General features: G+C 42.4%; 1 protein-coding gene across 1 annotated transcript; it reads right to left on the bottom strand.

The window, feature by feature from the left end:
- Positions 1 to 1539: 1539 nt before the first annotated feature.
- On the bottom strand, positions 1540 to 5876 carry dact2 (dishevelled-binding antagonist of beta-catenin 2). Its single transcript, XM_073482522.1, has 4 exons — positions 5595 to 5876; positions 4149 to 4281; positions 3731 to 4021; positions 1540 to 3558 (listed from the first exon to the last, which is right to left on the bottom strand). Exons 1-4 carry the CDS (start codon positions 5874 to 5876, stop codon positions 1673 to 1675), a joined length of 2592 nt encoding a protein of 863 aa, XP_073338623.1. The 3' UTR covers positions 1540 to 1672.
- Positions 5877 to 21238: the final 15362 nt, after the last annotated feature.

The raw sequence follows: 21238 nt of genomic DNA, 5'->3' as shown, positions 1-21238 counted from the left end.
CTGAGCCGGGTTGAAAACAGCAGCGCTAATCCCACCGACCACTCGCTCTCACTCTTGTGAAGAGGTTAGAGGTCGGCTGGATGTACAAATCCTAATAGGCTGATTCAATTGTAGCAACTTGCTAAACTTAAAATTAGGTTTTTGCCCTTTAGACCTGTCTTGTGTTGGATGAATGGAGAAAAGAATGCTGCTGAATTAACACATGCCCGTTTAATGAGCACTTTTATTCAAAGAATGATGCACTTTTCCTCTTTGAAAGCAAACTCCAGCTATAGGAGAGAAAATGAATAAATGAATGATCCCTGAGACTTAAAAATAACGGTCTCCATAGTGATTACATCTGCAGGGAACACAACTTCAAAGGAAAAGTTGATGAAATGCTAAAAATGTTTGTCGGCCCTATAAGCTCCTTAGTTGGTAACTCTGAGGTCACAGTGGCTGCCTAATGGGAAAAAACATTATTATGTATGACCACGGGAGAGAAAGCTGATGTCTGGTAGGCCAGTCACTGGACTACTTACCTTCTCCAGTGCCCTTTTGCTCACCCCGTCTTTGAAAGAATTTTAATGGAAAGATACCAAGGCAGATTTTAGAAATGAGATTATTGGGCAACTCTGTGCAGCTGCCCACTGTCTAATCTCCTCATGACAGCTCAGAAATGAGGAGCCTCTGATCATCTGTCATTCCCTCTTAATCCTGTGTGCCCCTCGCCATAAACACCAACTGTTTTAAAACTTCAGGTCTCTCCTCAGAAACCTGAGCTTCTCCTGCCGTCATCTTAATGTCTGTTTGTGAAATCGTAGGAGCGTGACTGTGTGTTTTAGTACTTCAGTGTAAGTGTGTTTACTTACGTTCAAATGACTGAGGCTGATAAGTTTCGCCCTCTAATTAAACATGACTGTCTGGGTTGATCGTCGAAGCCGCAGCTTATTAAACCAACTGCTGGGCAGAAGCAGGAAACCAGATAAGGAGCCATTAGCACTATCTGTGCTAAATTAGTCAGCCTCCGTGGGTCGTTTGTAAGGATAAAGTGGAACATTTTTTTGTCGTGTGTTATAAATAGTCACCAGAAGAAGAAAGAAGTTGGCAGATGAGATGTTGTAAACACTGCTGATCAACACTGCTGAATAAATATTGGTGAAACTGATATCAAAGCCGCAAGGAGAAGACTCAGAAACTCAGTGCAAACTATCTCAATATATATTAAATATGTTTATTCTACCAAGACAAATATGGAAAGTTATAATCAATGAGCAAAATGGAGAAATGAACAGAAAATAAACAAAAAGAAATGTAAAAAGATTGTTTTTTATTTCTCTGGTACATACAAGTATATGACAGAAATGTCCATGAAATTGTCAAATGCAGCCACATGCTATGAGTAACTTTAATTACAACATAAATATCTACAAATTAAGTGTAAGTGTAATCATTGTGTTATACGTGTTTTATACAAGACACCATTTTGTACAGTTTCAGGTTCATCCATTGTAAATTCTTAACTTTTTTTTTTCAGTGCACACATGCAGTCCAGTTTAATTGCTGCCTCTCTGTAATGATTAAGGGTGCTGTGCCGAGGGACCAGGTGAGATCAGCACCAACAGTTTTGAAAGCATTTCCCACAGCTTTCTTTGTTTTCCCAACAGTTCTCATTCTGCCCTGGGGTAACTGTTTACACCAGGGTCATGACCTTCAGGGAGGCAGGCTGGAACCGACGAATCTTCTTCTTCAGGGCTCGGGAAGCTTTGATGCGGCAGGCTGATGGCTCGGGGCGTGGGAGCTGCTGGAGGGGCCGTCCGGCGGCGGTGGGCCCCAGAGCGGCCTCAGCCCACACCAGACCCTTCTCCTCCCCCTGGCTGTCCACCTGGTCCTCCTCATCCAGCGAAAGGCTGCTGTCAGAGTCCGAGAGGGACTGGAAGCTCTGGCTGGACTCGCTATCCCCAAAGCGATTGGTGGTGTTATCACTCATCTCCCCCTCGCTGCTTTCAGCGATGGTGGAGTGGAACAGTGAAGCACATTCAGCTGAATACTCGGACTCACATCTGGGTGGGTATTGGCTGGAAATGTGGAAGGGTGCTGGGGGGTATCTGGCATTAAGACTGTGGAGAAAAGAGTTTGAGGACATGGAGGATCGTAAGGATCGATGAGGCCCCATCCACTGGCCTGGCCTGGCACTCATACTGCGGACCATCTGCATGTTCCCTGGTCCCTGAACATTGGGATCTCTTGACCTCTGACGCTGAGCGCAGGAGGCCTGGAACATCTCCACATCAGATTGCCATTTGGCAGCCCCCTGCCTCCTCTTCCTCTGCTCTACAGCCTGCTCGTACTCCAGACTCTGCTGTCTGCGACTTTTGCTGGACTTTATCACAGCAGGGATGGGATTTGGCTTAGGATGGACCTTGTGGGTATACATGAGACCCGGGCTACAGTGGCTAGAGTCTGAACCTGAGCCCTGTCTGCGCTCCTCTGTGTGACAGTTGGTACATTTCTGGGTCATTTTTCCTTTTCCTGATCTTTTCTGTTCCCCCCTGCTTCCACCACTGGCCTCTCTGGTCCTCTCACCGGAGGAGTAGCCATGTTGCTGCCTCGTTGCTCGATGCTTCTCGCTGCTTTTTCGTCTCAGTTTCACAGCTTTCGTTTTACGGTCTGCCTGTCTCACCTTGACCCTCTGAGATCCAGCAGGGACAAATTTGGCGTGGACAAACTCAGGGGAAGCTGTGTGACCAGTGTGAACCTCAAAGCCTTGACTCTCCTCTGTGCTGGAGCTGTGGGCCATCACCGATCTTTGCCTTTGGCCGTTCCTTTCTTGTTGCCTTGACTCTGGATTGTCCCCAGATTTTTTCTCTGAGTTGCTCCTTGCTAGACGACCATATTCTCCTTGAGGTTTATCATTCTTCCTCAGGGATGAAGTGGTGACCTCATCGGAGCTGTACTCCCTCATGGTAGCAGGATAAGAGTATCTGTATGAAACCTCCGGGGCTCTCACTAACTGTTCGTGGTTATCAGCCAGCTCTTGACTGGAGTACGTCATACAGTGTCTCTTCTGGTCGCTATCTAGTTGGATGATATTTGTGGTCTTGGCTGGAAGAGGCTGCAGCATAGACACCTCTTTCTGTGCCACCTCAGGAAACACAGTTATAACTTCAGTGGGCTTCCTATGATAGTCACTGTTTGTCTGCATAGTCTCTGTGACTGTTTCACTCTGGATTTTGCTCAAGCTGCGCAGGAGGAGCTTGTCAATATAACCCAAGGTCTTGGTCTCATAACCCATTTGTGCCCTCTGGAGGGAGCCAGAACCGTTCACTGGGGGTCCTTTGCCCTCTAGAAGTCCAGGTGTGGCTGGGTCGTTCCCATTGGAGAAGATTGGGCTCTGGAGAGCCACAGCATGCAGGGGGCTGGGGTAGTGGTACACTTCGGTCCCACTGCGAGACACCAGGTTGCACTGGAACTTAGGGTCCATTGTGGAGGTCTTGGGGTTTGTGCACACTGAGGGTTTCCTTGCATCGACAGATTTGTAGTAGCCCAGCCCTTGAGCCATCATCCTATCAAGATCACCTGATGGGCAACACAAAAATACTGATTAACCTTTAAAAATCACTCATCCACTGAAAAATTACATGTAATTATGCAGAAAAGTACACGTTGAGTTGCTTAGTAACAACCGCTGCACGGTTCCTGTTACTACATCAGAGATTATCTTCAATTAGAGATGAAGAGATTTGGTTACCTGTCGACACAGGTCTGGGTCGGGCCTGTTCAGTGCCAGTAGTGCTTGCTCGGATCCTGCTGCTGCCCAGGTGGACGCCTGTGGCCCGCGGAGGGTTGGGCTGGGTAGTGCTCTCATCAGCAGAACGCCGGCGAAATACATCGACTTGTAATTGAGAGCTGATGTTTGAATTTGCCGGGCTCGTGGGAAGGAGAAGAAGGCTCGTCTGGGAGGATGACATACACTCGCTGTACACAGAGGTACAGGAGTTGGACAACGAGCACGAGCCGCCATCGCTCAGCTCATAGAAACCTGGAGAGAGCAGGAACAATCAGACGCATGAGTATTTTTCTTAAACATCATGTGATGGTAGCCTTGGTGGATGCTTAATTACAATAAGGTAAACAACTCCTGTTTGTTCGAGTGTGTGCTTACACACCTGAACTTGGCCTGCTGTCACTCTCCAGCTGCTCTGTGGAGGCCTTGCTCACATCCAGCTTCAGCTCACTGATTTGTTGATCCAGCTGTTGCAAGTGAGTCTTCAGGCCTACATCCTGTTTCCGAAGACGAGACTGTAAAACAGACAAACATTAGATTTTAGCCAACGCCCAAAGATCATTTGTGGTACAACCTTCACCAAGGGGAAAGTCTTATTTGATGTTCTCAGGAAAGGAGAGTTTGAGAACGGAAGTTATTCAACTAAGATCCTCAATGCTCACACATACAGTTACGCAGACATTCTCTCAACAGGAAGGTTAAAATTAGTGGAATCTTGCTGAGAAAAGGTCTGTTATTCAGATAAAGGATGCTCTAATGTACAGCCATCAGGAAAACAAAAGCGACTCAGCTGTGGCTGATGATTAACCCCAGCAGGACATGGGGGAGCATGGAAGAAGCAGTGGTGGGTAACTCATTTCTCCCCCACAGCGAGGGCCTGGCCATTGTGTAAACTACTAGAGGAGGAGAGCTTGGGGGTTGGGGTGAGAGACTGTTTGCTTTGCAGTTAGGGCTTGGCATTTACTGTTACAGTTGTTGTTAAAATGAGGGCTGGGGGTCAAAGCCTGTAAAATGCGCCATTTTAATTCATGCTTCATTCTCCTGTAAGATCAAGTCAGCAAAGTTGACTTCTGTTTAAACTATGGCAAAAAAAGTTATTGGACCATTTAAGTCTATATGTAGCCAGTGGTGGTTTTTAAACATAGCTTAGTCTGCAGTGGATCCATTTTGAGTGTAAAACACAATTTAAACCTTATGTTTTCCCAGTACCAGTTCCACTAAAAGTAAAGCATAGCACCTTAATCCCTGTACTTCCTGTGAAGGGCTCTAACAGAAAGCATGCATGGAAAAAGCTTGTCATGGAAAAAACTCCCCACAGCCAGTTGTCTCCAGGACTCAGTGGTCTCTGGTGACAGAGACGCTCACTGAGTGTCATTCACAGCAAAACATCCACCTTTAAAAAACACTCCATGATTAAAAAAAAAAGAGGAAAAGAAAAAATCCTGGCATTAGTGGTTAATGATTGAGGGCTGCTCCCCCCTGCAGTCTGCACACGCACGGTGTGCGCGCACATACACATCTCAAAATCCTGCTGGTCCTGCAGTGAACCTTGATTTATGACACCTATCTTACTTCCTACCCCCAGCTGAGAGCATGAAAGTGTGTCTGGTAATAATTGAAGACGGAATGCACATGAGCATCAGCTGACGACTTTAATCCAAGGGCAATTTAACTTCCAATTAAATGAATGGGAGCCCAGTGTTAATCCCATCCTAATAATAGGTAATAATCATAATGAAAGAACAACTATTATGCTGACATAAGAGCAGGCGCACAGAGGTGTTTTAATCATTCTGTTTTATGGCTTTAAATTGAAATGACTTCCTACCAGCTGTTGCTTCAGGGCTGTTAGGGTCGCCTCCAGCCGCTGCTCCTCAGCCCCCATCATCATCATCATCGCGGGACCCTCCGGGCCTTCGTGCACAGAGGTGACCGGCTCCTCTCGGTCCACCCTCAGCGCCCAGTTCACCATCTCGCTCTGTCTGTCCTTCAGCAGATGCAGCTCCTGCAGTCCGGCCAGGGCAGCCTGAAGCCTCTCCCCGACCCTGCTGCGGTCTACCCCGGCTGCAGCGCTCATCATCCCCGCGCAAGACCCCTTTCTGCTCAGCATGCTGAGGAGCGGCGTCCGATCATATCCAGAAACAAACTGCGGTCGAAGAAGCGTCCTCCTCGCAGGATAACCACTCCGTTTGTCACTGTCTCTCTGCTGCTGCTGCGGCTGCTGCTGTTGACCTGTTTGGTTTTTAAACTACCTGTTAGAATAAATGTTGAGCTCAGAGGAGAGACTCAGCTCCTCCCACAGACCAAATGGCCCTCCTCCCTATTGGCTGGCCGCTGGGTCCCAATGAACATCTGGTACTAATCCTCCCCATTCAAGTCCCCACTGGAGCTGCCCAGGCATGTACTATAAGTCCATCTGCATAATACCACATGGCAAGATGAGCATATTATTATGCTATTTACACTATCCTTCTGTTGTTGTTGTTGTTATTCTCTCCCTCTACCCAGAGATGTGTGATCGACTTTGTGAAAGTCTGTTTGAGGGAATGTGAATGGGGATTGCAACCACCCACCAAACCAAATCTAATCAACTGAGAAGCTTATATTCAAGCAACCTTGAGACACACGTGTTGTAGCTACAAACTGTGTGTAAAACCCATTTACATTGGACAGATCCATAACATATCACTTACTTTTCATCCTCTTCCATATAACGTATATTCTAGATTCCAAGCCACCACTAAACAATCTGATTTAGTGGTTATTCTATTTCCTAATGAAAATAAAGAGTCAACAGGACAAGTCCTGGCACTATAGAGCAGTGATAGATAAATGCTGCCCCCTTGTGGTAGTAAAGACTTCATCAGTTTGTTATCATCCACATCCCTTGGCTTCAGTTTGAGCAACATGCATGTGTTAATCAGGCTGAGAAGTCAGTTAAAGGTGCACTATGTAGTTTTTGGGGAAGAAATCTTTATCAGAATAAAAACGTTTTTTTTAATGCCTTAACAAACTAAATAAACAAACTCTCTCAAACTTTATTTTCGTGGCTGAATAAACTGAATAAACAAACTGAACTTAAAGAACAACACAGTCTCATACTGTTTTACTTTGTTTATATGTGGCGGACCCTGCCACCTTTCTAGCTTCAAACAGTGTTATGTTGGCCTTATTTTCTGAGTTTGTATTATTACCTCATTATTATTGTAAATATAAAAAGTCTGAGTTTGAATTTCATCCCCAAAATTACATAGTGCCCCTTTAAGTGATCTATAAATGAAAGTTAAAATAAAAAGGCAAGTCTAACCTTAAAGTCTCCTTCCAGTCAAAATCATGTGTTTCTTCTTGTTCCTACAGTTGAATGTTTCTCTCCAGAGTTAAGCATACTGAGTCTGATAGTTAAAACTGTCTTTTTTAGAGTTTGATGTGTTTCGTTAATAGGCTACCTTTGCGATAATTACTTTACCTTTAAAATGTAACTTTTTTAAGATTCCCTAATAATATAATAATAATTTTGGTATTCAGACAGAACATAAAAGAAGAATTTGTTGGGGATGGGCTGATACCTGAACACTTAAAGCAACATTATATAACTTTTTTTACATTAAAATAACAGCTTCAGAATCAATGTGATGCTACAGTGACTTGTAATAGGGTGAATGGTGTCTCTGTCTCAGTCACTTGTTTCTGCACTATGTAACTTCAGTGAGAGGGTAGGATCACAGCGTTACATACATATTTACGTCAACATACAAGTTTTCAACTTGGCACCTACATTACATCTGACAAACTGTTACAGAGCTGGGATTTGTATTTACGACAGTGGTGTTGCACTCAGAAACTGTAGGGGGCGCCAATCACACAAAATATGAAAGAAATATGTGTGGGAAAGTTGCTGTGTGTCTTCATTGGCTACTTTTTGAGATAAGTCAGGGTTGTTTGCTTTTTACAAAATCAGTTTTAACAGCTGTATCTTTAATTTAAAATTATAGAAAAAGGATGACTGATTTATTTGTGAGCTAAATATTATAGTAATGTAGAATCCTTGAAACTAGTTTGTTGTAGTCTTATGAATTCATACTCGTGAATTCAATTAATCCGTTATTTTATCTCTGTTGCTATTTCCTCCTCATAAATATGACTCATAGCACAAGTATAACTCTTGTTTTTGTCATCTAACTAAGACAAATGAAGCACTTGTTCATTGTCAATAATCTGATAACAAATAAATAAGCGAGTGATTGAGCCCTCATCACAGGTGAAGGCAACATGAGGTAGGCTGCAGACTATTCACTCACACTGCTGCTGTCCGCGCTGTATCGCAGGTGGGGAGATTCTTTCATGCTGATATCTGCAACTATCTTGTAGCTGGAGTTCAAAGGAAATACCTAAATACCAGGAGGGGTGAGCACCTGTGTGAGTATGTAACACACAATGAACAAAGATAGGGTGATTAAAGTGTTTTAAATATGAGGTAAATCAACTCATTTCCTGTTCATCAACATTTAGATGTTTAGTTTGAATGTTTTGGTGCTTGATTCACACTGATAACATGAAATCACTGAATTTGAAACCATCAACTTTGAGGCACTAGAGGGCAGTGTCACACTACTTCTCAATCTTGCGAGATTACTTTTATACTGTCATATACTGCTGCTGGATAGTTTATATATTTAATGAATGATGGATGTTTGTCTCACCTGGAAATGTGGAATCGAGTGAGCTGCCTCTTCCATTCACCCCGCACCTGATCGCAAAATTTACAGATTTATTTTGAAGATACGGAGCATAAATCACTTGTTTACCCATCCCTGATTGCAAAAACACACCCCCGTCACTTTGATGGTGGACTCTCATCAAGATGCTCATATTATATTGTGAAGCCCACTCCTCACAAGGATAGCGTCACGTCCTTGTAATGCTGCTGGCGTACAACGCTGCATTGTGATGCCTGGATGTCCCTCTGCCCCCATCCCCTTCAAAGCACTTCCTTCAGGGTGACATCAGCTGGGGTGCTGCTCCAAAAGGTGCCCTCTTTTTTTTTTTAGAAATCAAGTGTGGGCTTTGTACCGGAGTCAGCAAGGCTCCTTTAGCCTAAAACCTTTTACCTACCACTTTGCAAAGCTGAATCCAAATAGTTTTGTCTCACTGGAGGTTTTCTCTTTGTGTTGCTTCTTCTTTGTGCTCTGCATTTATCAGCAGATTTTTTCCATCCTCCCACCTTTTTTCCATCCACTTAAGAAATGATAAAGCGGCCAAATGTTGATAACAATACAAAAGCACATGAACAGGGATCCCTTTTACTTTGTCCATGCTGCTTCTTGAAAACAGCTTCAGTGGAGAGATAAAGGGTTTGTACCTGCTCAGGTAGACACACACGGGAACAATGGACGACGATGCCACAAACAGGATGCGTGGGGGGGTAAACATGGGGTGTTGTCATATGTGGGACTGAGCGAGTGTCTGTGTGTATGTGTGAGAAGAAGAGCCGGGGAGTGAATCTGTTGTCAGCTCTGTGTACATGGAAAAAAACAACCTATTCACATGTAGGCATTATGAGCTTATGACTTCAAAGGAGGAAAATCTGATATCATACATGAGACACTCTTGCACGCTTAGAAAGAAGCAGCAGAATTCCGATGATGGGTGTTGTTGATTTTGAGCTATTTCCGGGCGTTTGTGTATTTTCACATATTTCTGTGTGTGTACGTGTGTGTGTTGCGTGTCAGGGGATTCCCATGCAGGTTCTCTGATTGAAAATCCCTTTCCCAGGTATTCTGTCGTCAACAAAGGCAAAGATAGGGTGTTTCAGAGATCAAAGTGGCCTCTTGTGTCTGCCAACAGAGGCACCCTCGCTCTGCCACCTCTGACCGCTGCACAACTACAACCTACAGCACAGTCATCACACGCCAGAATGAGTGAATGAATGAACCTCGCACACTGAAAACCTACTTTTTGATGTTGGTATGTGGCCACTCCAGCCCAGTCGCCAGGATAAAATGTTGGCATGTTACCTTTTTGGTAAATCACAGGTACATTCAAATTTTTATATCATATGTAGTATATCAACATTTCTACACTACGTGTTATAGTATGTTCAAATTACATGTATATGAGTTAAATTTCATGACGTGACATTAAACCTGGGAGAGATGGATTCCAAGCTAGAAACCACTGTTTGAGGCCGTGTGAAACCACTGGATATTTTTCTAAGACATGGGACATTTATCCAGTAATGTTTGTGGCAACAAAACTATATGCTTTTGACGAGCCTTTGGGACAATTTGCAGCCATTTTTGTATTGACAGAATCAGGTAAGCCTAAACATAGTCTGACTCACTGGCCCTTCATTGGGGGTGTATTTCAGGTGGCCTCTCCTCCCAGCTATCTACATGTTACTGTTTTTTAAAATCCCTGTAGCTATATGAAACAACAGCATCTAAGATAGCAACCTAAACGCTGAAATTGGCAGGTTAACACTAACCTGGTCGCTAACGGTATGAACATAAACAAACTAGCAACTCTTTTCTTTTTTTTTGCGGGGATTAAGCCATTTTAATGCCAGGGCTTGACTCCCCACATGCAAAACAGTTCCCTCTGACACTGTTATGGAGACAGTGGCCCTGCTGCTGCATTCTGGGTTTAGCATCGCCCGAGATGATTGTGATTGGTTCAAAGGACTACAAACAAGCCAGAGTGTCTGGCTATGCAAGACAAGCCTTAACATGAGGATTTCCAAACCCTAACAAAGTGGTCTTTGTGCCTAAACCTGACCAGTCCATAAGCGCAAAATTGTCACAGCTAGGGCTGCAGATATTGATTACTTTAGTAATCAAGTATTCTACCTATTATTCCAGTGACTAATCAAATAATAAGAAACATTGCATGCTCTGCAATTTTTTTGTATTACTTTTGCTTTATTTAAGAGGAATAGTAATTATACAAAAAACAACGTAATTATAACATGAATGAAACTAAGGTTTTCACAAATTGACAACAGGTTATTATTTTCTTGTGCAAAACTCTTTAGGGACACAATAAACCATATCCAGCTATGCTATGTACAACAAATTTGATAACCCAACGTTAGCATTCAACCAATTCCTAGCTAACGTTACTGTTTCATTTTCTGGCTTAAATAAATGTTCATATTTTAGAATTAAGTTATGCCTTTCCTATTGCATTGTGCACTATCAAACAGTAATGTTTACTAGGAAGTGGTTGAATAACGTTAGCTGTTGTCTAACGGTAGATGGTGGGTTATCATATTTGTTGTTTCACCTTGAAATATGGCCTGAAGTCCCTACAGATTTTCACTAGGTTGAGGTGCAGCAGCATTGACAAAGTGCTACTGTGGTAAGCTACTGTACTGTTTTCTTTTAATTCAACTTGTAGTGATCCCACACTTCGGTCGTTTTCACTGAGCTGTCTCTTCTTTTTGTCCCTTGCTACTTTCTTTTCTTCCTTCCTCCATTATTTTGCGATCCGCACTTGATCTCACGTTCACATTACAGCATATCAACAGCGAAAGCAAGCGTTGCGTGTGTATCATCATCCAGTCTCGAGGAAAATCATTTGCCTCGATGATTTTTGTGGTCGAGTTACTTGAAAATAGTTTCAGCCTATTCACAAAATAAAACTGAAAATTGAACCTAAAGAAATGTAAAACTTCAACCTAGTAAAATGTAATGTTTCAACATATCCGTGGTTTGCAGAACCGTAACAATGTCGCCAACATGTATTTTTGCGATTGGGTTGGGCCACTCTCCAGTTGATCGCTTAGATCTCTTCTCCTGAGTTACTGAGGGAGATTATGGAATTAGATTTTATTTCCAACTGAGTTTTACTGGCAATGAAATGCATCTGTTCTTCATTCACAGCTTCTTAAAAAGATATATCCGTTTAAAAGAAAGGCTTCCATTGAATTAATCTCCAAACCTTTGACTTATTTTTAATGCCCCAAGTGAAATCCAATCTAAAAAGCTCTATCTGACATGTCAGGGATTGTAGGAGGCTTTTTGGGAAGTCTTTGTCTTAAAGTCCTGACAAACAGAATTCACATTCGTTGTTCCAAAGAAATTTGTAGTCAAAGCTGCATCCAAGAAACACAACTTGTCACTGCCTTTGACACTGACTGATTGCGATTTTGCGCAGAACATTTCCCAGGGATTTACTAGGTATTTGCGATATGTTCTGCTTCATAACTGGTAGCGCCTACAATAACTGTCAAACCTGCTCGAGAGCAAAAGCTCAGACAGTCAGCGCGCAATCCACCATATCAGTTTCCAAATCATTGTCAGTGGAGCAGCTCCAGGATTATTTTCCTGATGAAATCCAAGATTAGAGTTTTGTTTCTGTGGGTTTTAGCTCTGATTGAGAGTTGTTCATGCCAAGAAATGTTGAATGAACTGTCTAATGTTGTTGGAATTTCTTTCAGGTTAATTTACTTAGTCCAACAGTGATATTTGATCAAATAATACAGTGGGATGTTCATTAAACCAGTCAGAAAATTGGTTCCTTTAGGTAAATCAGTCAGATGTTGAGAAATTTATAATGAACTCATGTGAATTGTTGAGTCCTGTAAGTTTAAAAAGATCCATTGGATCATTTTTGAAGCTACAAAAAGGACTTTGACTGTTTTGTGGGCACGTGGAGGCCTGTCTCCAGTAGTGGACCAGATCTACCATATCTCCCTCTATCATCTTGTCCACCGCTTACTGAACCACCTCGTCAGACTTTCGGTTGATTTGCCCTCAGAGTGCAGCACCGTGGCACATGAGAGAGACCTTTATGCTGTGTGCTCGCAAAATTATCTCCTCATCAAATTTTATTTGAGCTGAACAAATTTTTGTTTATTCAGCAAGTGTGTGAGACTGGCTTCCATGCTGTACTCCTGCAAATCATAAAGACATCAGTCTTAATTAACTGATTTAGCATTGCCTTTGCCATGAATGCAGTATGCTGCTTTCAGCCAAGTTCCCATGGAGAATTTAAAGCAGTCAATGGTCTATACCTCTTGTGTGACAAGCTGGGGGAGCTGTTTGGAAAATGTATTTTCCCCCTGTGTATCGTCAAGGGGATTTGTCAAGGGGCACAGTGTGCCACGCACAATTGCCGTGAATGTGATGTGAAGTTTTTATCATATTTATATGTTTACACCTGCTTCACCCACAAGTATTTTATGGAAGGTGGAGATAACTTGTGCAGTATATGTGTCTGTTTGGGCCTCAGAAGGAGAAAAACAGAATTAACAAGACGTGAGTCTGAAAGACATCATTTACCTGGGGAGGGCTACATTTCAGGCGTGGATGTAAAAGTGTCAAAGTCCATACAAGAGAGACTTATCATGGGGAGTCTCTGATGGCCCGTATCTTTTCATAGGCAGGGAGACACACGTCTGAGCTGTGTAAGACTTGGACATTGTACTTAACTGACCCTGTCTGCAGAGCCCTGGAGAGCCACGCCACTTCTGCTGAGTCAGGACCAGACTGAATTCCACATCTGTTAAAAAAAGGAAGATCAGATTTGATTGATGAAATAGTTTTCAACCGTGCACACAGTATCATTGTCTATTGTGGTTTGCAAGCTGTCATCTCTGCTCAGTTTCTGCCCATAAAGACCAGATAGTTATTTCTTTTACACATAGTTTTTATTGCAGCTCTAATGGTGGCACTTTATTTTTCGGACAACATAGTTGAGCAACAGTTTCAGCGTGTGCACAAAAATGCCTGAGGGGTAAGGACAATTCTTCTTTTAGTCAATGTTCATTGTGCTACAGAGGTTGAGTCAGCAAGTCTTTGGGTAATTCAGCTGTGGTTCAGTGGAGCTGCCCAAAGAGATGTTTTGTGAAATTGTGCATGTAGAGCTGTGGTTGGTTTTAGCCGCTCTAGCTGTGTGGCTCTAGGGACGATAATGTTGGTCAGTCAGTCAGTCAGTCAGTACACCACTTTGGTCCAGACTGAGATTTCTCAATACCTTTTGGGTGGATTGCCATTAAATCTGGTACAGATCAGATACATCCATGCTGCCCACATAACTGACTCTTTTAGCACCACCATGAGGTTGATGGTTTTTGAGTTAAATGTCTAAAAAACTATTAGATGGATGGATATTTAATTTATTACAGACATCATTGTTCCCCTCAAGATGAATTGTAATAATTTGTGATAACTGATCCATTAAAGTTTCCTCTAGCACCATCATCAGATCAAATTCTTAATTTGTGGAACTTTTATGACCAGGTGACCTGCAAAACTAATGACATTCACATCATCCTCATCTGCACTTTCTCTGTACTAAGATGGTAAACATGACACCTGCTGAACATTATCATGTTAAAGGAACAGTTCACAGAAAATTGAAAATTCAGTCATTATCTTTTCACCCCCATGCCAGTAGAAAGACAGGTGAAGTTTGCTGCAAACTGTTTTACTGTGAAGCTCCAAAAATGTTGTGAACTATGAAACTTAACCCGACTTCCTATCTCCAAGGGGGGTGAGAAGATAATGAATGAATTTTCATATTTGGGTCTCCTTTAAGATTGTCATTGACAGCATGCTAGTATGCTGACTCTGACTCTTTCGTTTTTTTCTAAATGTATCCTTTTGAAAAGCTCATTTTTTTGTCCCCTTTTTGACTTTTAAATCACTATATAGCCAGAAAAGCAATGTTTACCTCAAATGTTCTTTTTTCACTTCATGCAAATGCTGTAGTTTATTTTGTATGGTGTTTTATTTTGTCTTTGCATATCCGTATCACATACTCTGTTGAATCTGTATCCTTTGTTTGGAAATATATGTTTTTTTAAAGAGTAAACCCAAATGAAAACTAAAGACATATGTGGATAGTCTACCATAACAGATCTCAAGAACTGACCCAAGCCTTTTAAAGTCAAAAGTGTAAAGGAAAGAATTAAAAATAAATAGTCCCTTATCACCATCTCTCTCTGATGCGCACGTAGAGAGGAAGTCTGTTGTCCAACCCAGCATCTGTGAACACCATCCAGCAAAGGGAAGCTATGTTGTCATAGCGAACAACAACACAATGTCAGTTGCTGTGTCCTTTGTCCTGTGTGCACTGTTTACGTACATTTATCTAGATGGTGGCAGAGACATAAAACCCCGGTTTGGCCGCAACAACTAAATCTCCTCTCCTCCTTTAGAAGGGCGGCTATTTTGACAGAGCAAGTTTCTTCTTGTACACAGGAACACCAGCAGACGTGGCTTTAGACATCCACTAAGCTATCACAATGCAGTTGCAACACAAAGTCAGACTCAGGAGAACCAAACTCTCTTGTCTAAACTTCCCTCATGTCTCATCAGCATCTGATTCCGGCATCAGATCTAAATCAGATGAGTTCGTGCTGAGATATTTAACCTTGAGGTTTGGGTTCATAGGAATATAACCACAGGCTATACAGGTTCTGAAATGCTGCAGCCGCTGTCTCCACACAGGTGTGCAGTTTTAAGAGGCCTCTTTATTTGCAAAATCACCTGAAGTTTTTCCACCTGTGGGGAGGGTGACAGAATTGCCAGTGCCCTCGGGGTGGCATTACAATCCGTCTGTCCACACAGAATTGTTATTCATCAAAATGTGCACACAACTGCCCCACTCTTCTTTGCCTCGTTCAGAAATAGAAAAAGATGAGGTCTGTGTTTCAGCTGTCTGTCTCTAAGGCATAAGAGCACTGCTGCTGAACACTGATGACAACTCAAATGTGCTGTGTGGTTTGTGACCACCAACCCCCATCCGTCAACCCAGACCAAAACAACCTGCAGCTCGATAGGAAAACATCAGACTCAGGTGATCTCAGACAAGCAGAATCCCCAGTGTGAACCTGGGTGTGAGTAAATTACACTTGATAGGTTGCCGAACTGAGGCTTATATCAGTGTAAGCCGGTTCAATCAAAATAATACATCAGAGGACATTAATTTGTACTCGAAGGGAGATCAAATGTAAAACCCCAGGCTGACCCTTGAACACTTGCTCCTGAACCCTTTATCCCCTCCTCTGGTGTGCTAATCCTCCTGAAGCCCTCCATGGGAGCTCATGTGGCCCAGAGGAGATGGAGCGGAGGAGGATGAGGCTGACAGCACCAACACAGCTGGCCTGCAGAGTCGAGGAAGCTACGCTCACAGATGTGCCAGTCCCCGATGAGCAGGAAAACCCAATTGTTCTATGCCATGCCCACCATGTGCTCGCCCCTTCAGAAACCACACTCCATGGTGAACATTGTGTTTTGGCCACTGATCTGATGGCTAGGAGAGGCGTGCATGAGTGTGTTTCATTAGGCACAGGACCACACAAGACTGTTGTTGGGTATTTCCATAAACATTTGAAATAAAAGGCTACATCTATCAAAAGCACCAGATTAAAGTTTGATTTTGCACAAACAAAGACTTGGGGGCCGCTTTCCCAGAGCCATCATACAGCGAAAGTCCACTGAAAAATGGACCTTTTGTTTTTGAGGTGTTTCCCCACAACCTTTGCAACTTGCATGTCATTAAAATTATGAGCAGACATTTACGGGGGCCCACACAGGGGAAGACAGGATCACTCTGCAGCATTTTCTTTTTCCAAGACTTTGATTTTATTGTATTTTCATCTCAGAGGCCAACTCACAAACATCAAATCATCGCGTTGATCTATCATTTAAGGTACACCGAATCTGGCAAACAGGGCTCGGCACAATAGGAGAAACAATTGCTGCGAATCTCTCCTCGAGGAGGAGCAATTATCTTTCCCTCCTATTAGGGAGAGAGCGAGGATTAGGAGTGTTTGTAACACGATAATGTGCAGCAAATGTTTGCAAATTCCTCTGCGTCACTCACATATTTGAAGAGTGAGAGCTCTGAGCTGTACTTGCAGACCTTTATGGTGCTGTTTTATACTGCATGATATCCTTCTCTGACCAGGAGATGACACCTTACTGTATATTGAGGGATCCAACGGTCAGGCTATGGAGCACATGGAGTCATATATAAAATGTCTGAGTGGTTGGTGGAGGCAGCAGGAAAGTTTTATCTGTTGGAGGTCTTAAATCCTCTATCCCTGCCTGTCCTTTCTGCTCTGAAAGTTCAGCTTGCATTATGTTTATGGAGGGAAGATTAAAAAAAAAATCAAGGCCATTCCAGTGTGGCAGGAGGACATGAGAGATGCTGGTTGATGTCATGTGTAGTGGTGGTCAGAGCTCTCTTCTGCCTTTATTGGTCATATATTTGTCCTGACAAGGCCTACAAAGCACTTATGTAAATCCTCCCTGTATCACATATCAGGGCAGGTATTTGAAAAGGTACAGCCAGACGAATATTTAAGTCCCAGCTCTGAATTAATTTATCGCTGTGTTTGGAGGGCAAATAGATTTTGATGGAGTGGCTGATAGCACCGACGTGTTTCTGGACATAACTGGGTGGTGAGTTTCCCAGCTGCCTGAGCCAAGAGCTGAGACGCGTGATTAGAAAGGGAAATTTTGGGGTGAAATAAAAAACTCCATCCCTGACATTTTCTTGTGGTGAAAAAGTTGTGAACTACAGGGGAGAGGCAGGGGCCAAGGCCCCATAATATAGCCCTTCTCTCCAAGGCCAGGTCTGACGCAGGGAGCCCGACGCTCTGCGGGGTTGGGACAGAGAAGGTCTGTGTGGTGAGCCAGCCATAGAAACTCTGTCACCTCTCTGCGGTGCGTGGAAACCCCTGTGCACTGTCACTAACAGTGTCCCACAACAGCCACATGTTGACTCTGTTCATTTATGAAGCATCACCTGCATTTTGTTTCACACATAAAGATATTTACAGACTATATCTGCTCCTGATTTAAACAACTCTTTGTCACTCACATTGTTATGACTAACTGATGGAATAATTAATTCAATCAACAATTCTGTAAAACATGTTTTCATATTTGACCTGCAAATGAACCCAGTCATATAAAATAACAACATTATTCTAAATAGACATGTACATCTTATGCATTTTTTCATTATGAGCGTCACTAAAGCTAGAGTTCAAATAAATAGTCAAAAGGGCGATGACCTGGAAATGAGAGTCAGTGAGACTCTTCTCAAGAATTGCTCACGCCAACTTTTGGGGAGAAAAAGAGGGAACAATTTGTGGGGTTTAGGGGAAGAATGGAGAAGAAAAATGTTTGCTATGGTACATGTTTAAGAGCTAAACTAAATTCAACATGGGATGGAGTTAGAATTTGCATAAAGCAGGTACAATGGTTTGAAATGTTATTTATGCACATATCAGCTATTTACTTACTTTTACATTTTGATTGGCTCCTGCATCTTCAACATTTTTCTTTTATTTGAGCCACAGTTAGCAGCTTTGGCCCTAGGAAATGCAATGTGCATCCTTTGTTTGGTTGGTTCACAACTTTGTTCCACACTGAAATATCTCAACATACTGGATGTTGAGCCATGAAGTTTTGTACAGACAACCGACTTTGGTGATCCACCAACTTTTCCTCTCACATCATCATGAGGTCCTCAACTGTAGTTTTTAGTGAAATGTCTCAACAACTAGTGGATGGACTGCCATTTAATTTTTGTACAACCATTCATGTACCCATCAGGATGAATTGTGTAGGCCTAGTAAAGCGTTAGTTAGTGTTTACAACACTTTGGTTTAGGACCAAATAACTAAACTAATACATTCCCATCAGCCTGAGTGGAACTTTGTGTTTAGTGCTAATCAGCTGATGCTAACTAACTAAGATAGTATACATGTTAAACATTATACTTTGAAAACATCGGCATGTAAGCATTGGCATTGTTAGCATGTTAGCATACTGAGGTTGGCATTTAGCTCAAAGCCCTGCTGTGTACCTAGCCTCATAGAGCTGCTAACGTAGCAGTAACACTTAACAATATGGTGCTCAAAAATGTGAGTAGTTACTGAGGAGCAAGTAAGGAATGAATCAGGGACAACTTGATAGTTAGTGAATCGTTAATAATGATGATGATGAACAGAATGGGGAATAATACATTAATGAATGATCAGGTAATGTTTAGTCCATAAACATGTTGTTCCTGATTAACTGTCAACCGCCTGGTGATTGGCATGAAGTAGTCAGTAAAGTGAGACATCATAGTAATTACCTTATAGACTCATTAAAGACTAATTACATAAACATATAATAGATTAAAGCAACCCCAACCCTAACTAATGATTCAGTTATTAGTATTTAGTGAGTCTGTTGGGTAACTACTCAGTATTCTGTTTCACTTACAAACAGTAACTAATGGTTCAGTAATTAGTCATTAATGAGTCATCACCAGTTTGTGCCAATCAGCGGGTGGTTGATAGTTAATCAAGAACAACTCTTGAAGAAAGTGGTCAGTGTGTTGATTCACAGGTATTTATGATTTACAATCATTACCTAATGATTCATATATGTAGTATCTCCCAGTCTGTTCTCCAGTAACTCATCATTATCCACTATATAGTCAAAAACTACATTTTTGTCTACCTTATTGTTAAGTGTTCCCAACTTAGCTGTACTTTGTGCTTGGTAATAGCCAAAATACAGAAGCAATAAGGGAATTTATATGTTATAAAAGTTGAAGTAAAAAGTAAAAGTTATGTTAAACTCAGCCTTCACACGGTGAAATACAGCATCGTGATATAATCTGTCCCACATTCAGACAACATGCTGGAAATCCTGTGAGGTCCAGCTCATGTCAGATCCCGCCGTGAGTTAAAACCGCCATTCACTGATTAGTTCCTATCAGTTGTCTGTGTGACGGGGATGTGCACAGTGAGAGGTCTGGGTATCTCTTTGGGTATCTGAAACTATGTAAACTCACCACTGTGGGTCATGACGCAACAACTCCTTCCCCCTGTTCTGCACAAGAGACGGTGGCATTGGTAAAAAAAATATCAGATTGCTCTCAAGGTTCTGGTCTGCAGGATGAGTCACAGATAGTGTCATCACCGTGATGAGACAAAGATGAAAGTGCCAGGGTGCCATGTCTTTATCACGACTGCTCATCTTTATCTCAACTGCAAGAGGATGCAGGAAAGGTTAGTATATCTTGTATAATATAAAATATGGGTATTGATCAGATCATTATCATCAGTCAACACCATTTAAAGGATGGCTGTGGTTACAAAAACACCGGCAGAGCTGAGGCGGAAACATGGTGGGTGGTGCCGGCACAGGCCTGTGAGAGCTGACCAATCAGAGCAGACTGGGCTTCTTGGAGGGCCTTAAAGAGACGGAAAATGGAGTGATCAGACCAAGAGTGAATAGAGGTGCTGCAGCAATTGGCAGTATGAGAAAAATAATGTTTTTTCAACATTTAAGCATGTAAACATTTTCTAGTAGACACCCAAAATAGAAGTATGAGCCTGAAAATGAGCATATTTATGAGACCTGTAACGTGAGCACAAAGTTGTATTGTTTCAGCCTTAAATAACTAACACATGTCCTGCCCAGAGCACTTCACATTTTCACAAAACTCAACAGATTTGCACCAAAGTTTAAGCACTAGTTATGTATTTTGGTTTTGTTAAGTTGCTAAGAGAGGGTTTTGTTGACTGTGGTATCCCAAGTCCTGCTGTGAGTCAACGACCTGCCACACACTCTGTGCCCAGTGGCACTAAAAGGTTACTTCACAGACTCAAACAGACGTATAGCATTTTTAAAAAACGACATATCTAGACTATAATTGAGAGCATGGGATAGAGGCTTTGCCTGGAGAATGAATAGACTCTACAGGTTAGGTCTCAGATGGTTGAATGAAGAGTTAAATTTGGGTTCTCTTGACAAATTTAAATTCTAATGAAAAAGTATTAATGATATGCAAAGAAAAATATCAGGGTTGAAGTGGGGTGGGGAGCCACACATAACTAAATCACGTACAAAAAGCCAATAAAAACTTTGCAAAATGAGGCATGAATGCTTTCTTGTGCCACCAAATATTAGATTATGCAAGTAATCCTCTCAGTCAGTGATGGCTTGGAATTCGACGAGGCACCGAAGGCCAAGTCATGTCAAGCCATCAACTCCTTTCGCCAGCTCGTCGCTACGCAGTCGCTGCTTTTTGTGATTGATGACCGTGGCTTGTACATGACCTAGCCCAGTGAGGAGCCTTCCCAGCACTGACCAACACTGAACACTGCAGGGTTTTACTCAGCTGATATCATGGTCAAAAGAGCCATAATGTAGCCCCATATTTCTTGAATGTTGATATTTGAGAGCCAAACAAGTCCACACCTTGATATGGTGGGCTTAGACCCAACGTACTGTCTGTATGGACTCATAAAACGTACGTCTTGAACCGGATGGATTAAGTGGAGAGTTTGAACTTGAGCGTGGAAAAACATACCTGGGTCGATGCCTCTTTCATGGTTTTGATTTCAGCTGGTGTTTGCCAGACATTCATCCGAGTTGCAACATAACGCACGTTATGATGTTTTCTTAAAGATAAGCCTTCTTTCTGCTGGGTTCAATCCCAGCATGGCAACTT

This window comes from Pagrus major, chromosome 15 (genome assembly GCF_040436345.1).
Source record: "Pagrus major chromosome 15, Pma_NU_1.0".
Lineage (NCBI taxonomy): Eukaryota > Metazoa > Chordata > Actinopteri > Spariformes > Sparidae > Pagrus > Pagrus major.
Note: the sequence above shows the minus strand (reverse complement) of the source record. Positions and strands in the feature narration are given on the sequence as shown.

What these genes read in the sequence shown, in the direction of transcription:
- dact2 (XM_073482522.1), bottom strand. Translation starts at nt 5,876, where the DNA reads ATGCTGAGCAGAAAGGGGTCTTGCGCGGGGATGATGAGCGCTGCAGCC. An exon ending in TGACAGCAGGCCAAGTTCAG is followed by an intron (nt 4,022 to 4,148) that starts GTGTGTAAGCAC and finishes TGCTCTCTCCAG; the next exon opens with GTTTCTATGAGCTGAGCGAT. An exon ending in ACCCAGACCTGTGTCGACAG is followed by an intron (nt 3,559 to 3,730) that starts GTAACCAAATCT and finishes GTTGCCCATCAG; the next exon opens with GTGATCTTGATAGGATGATG.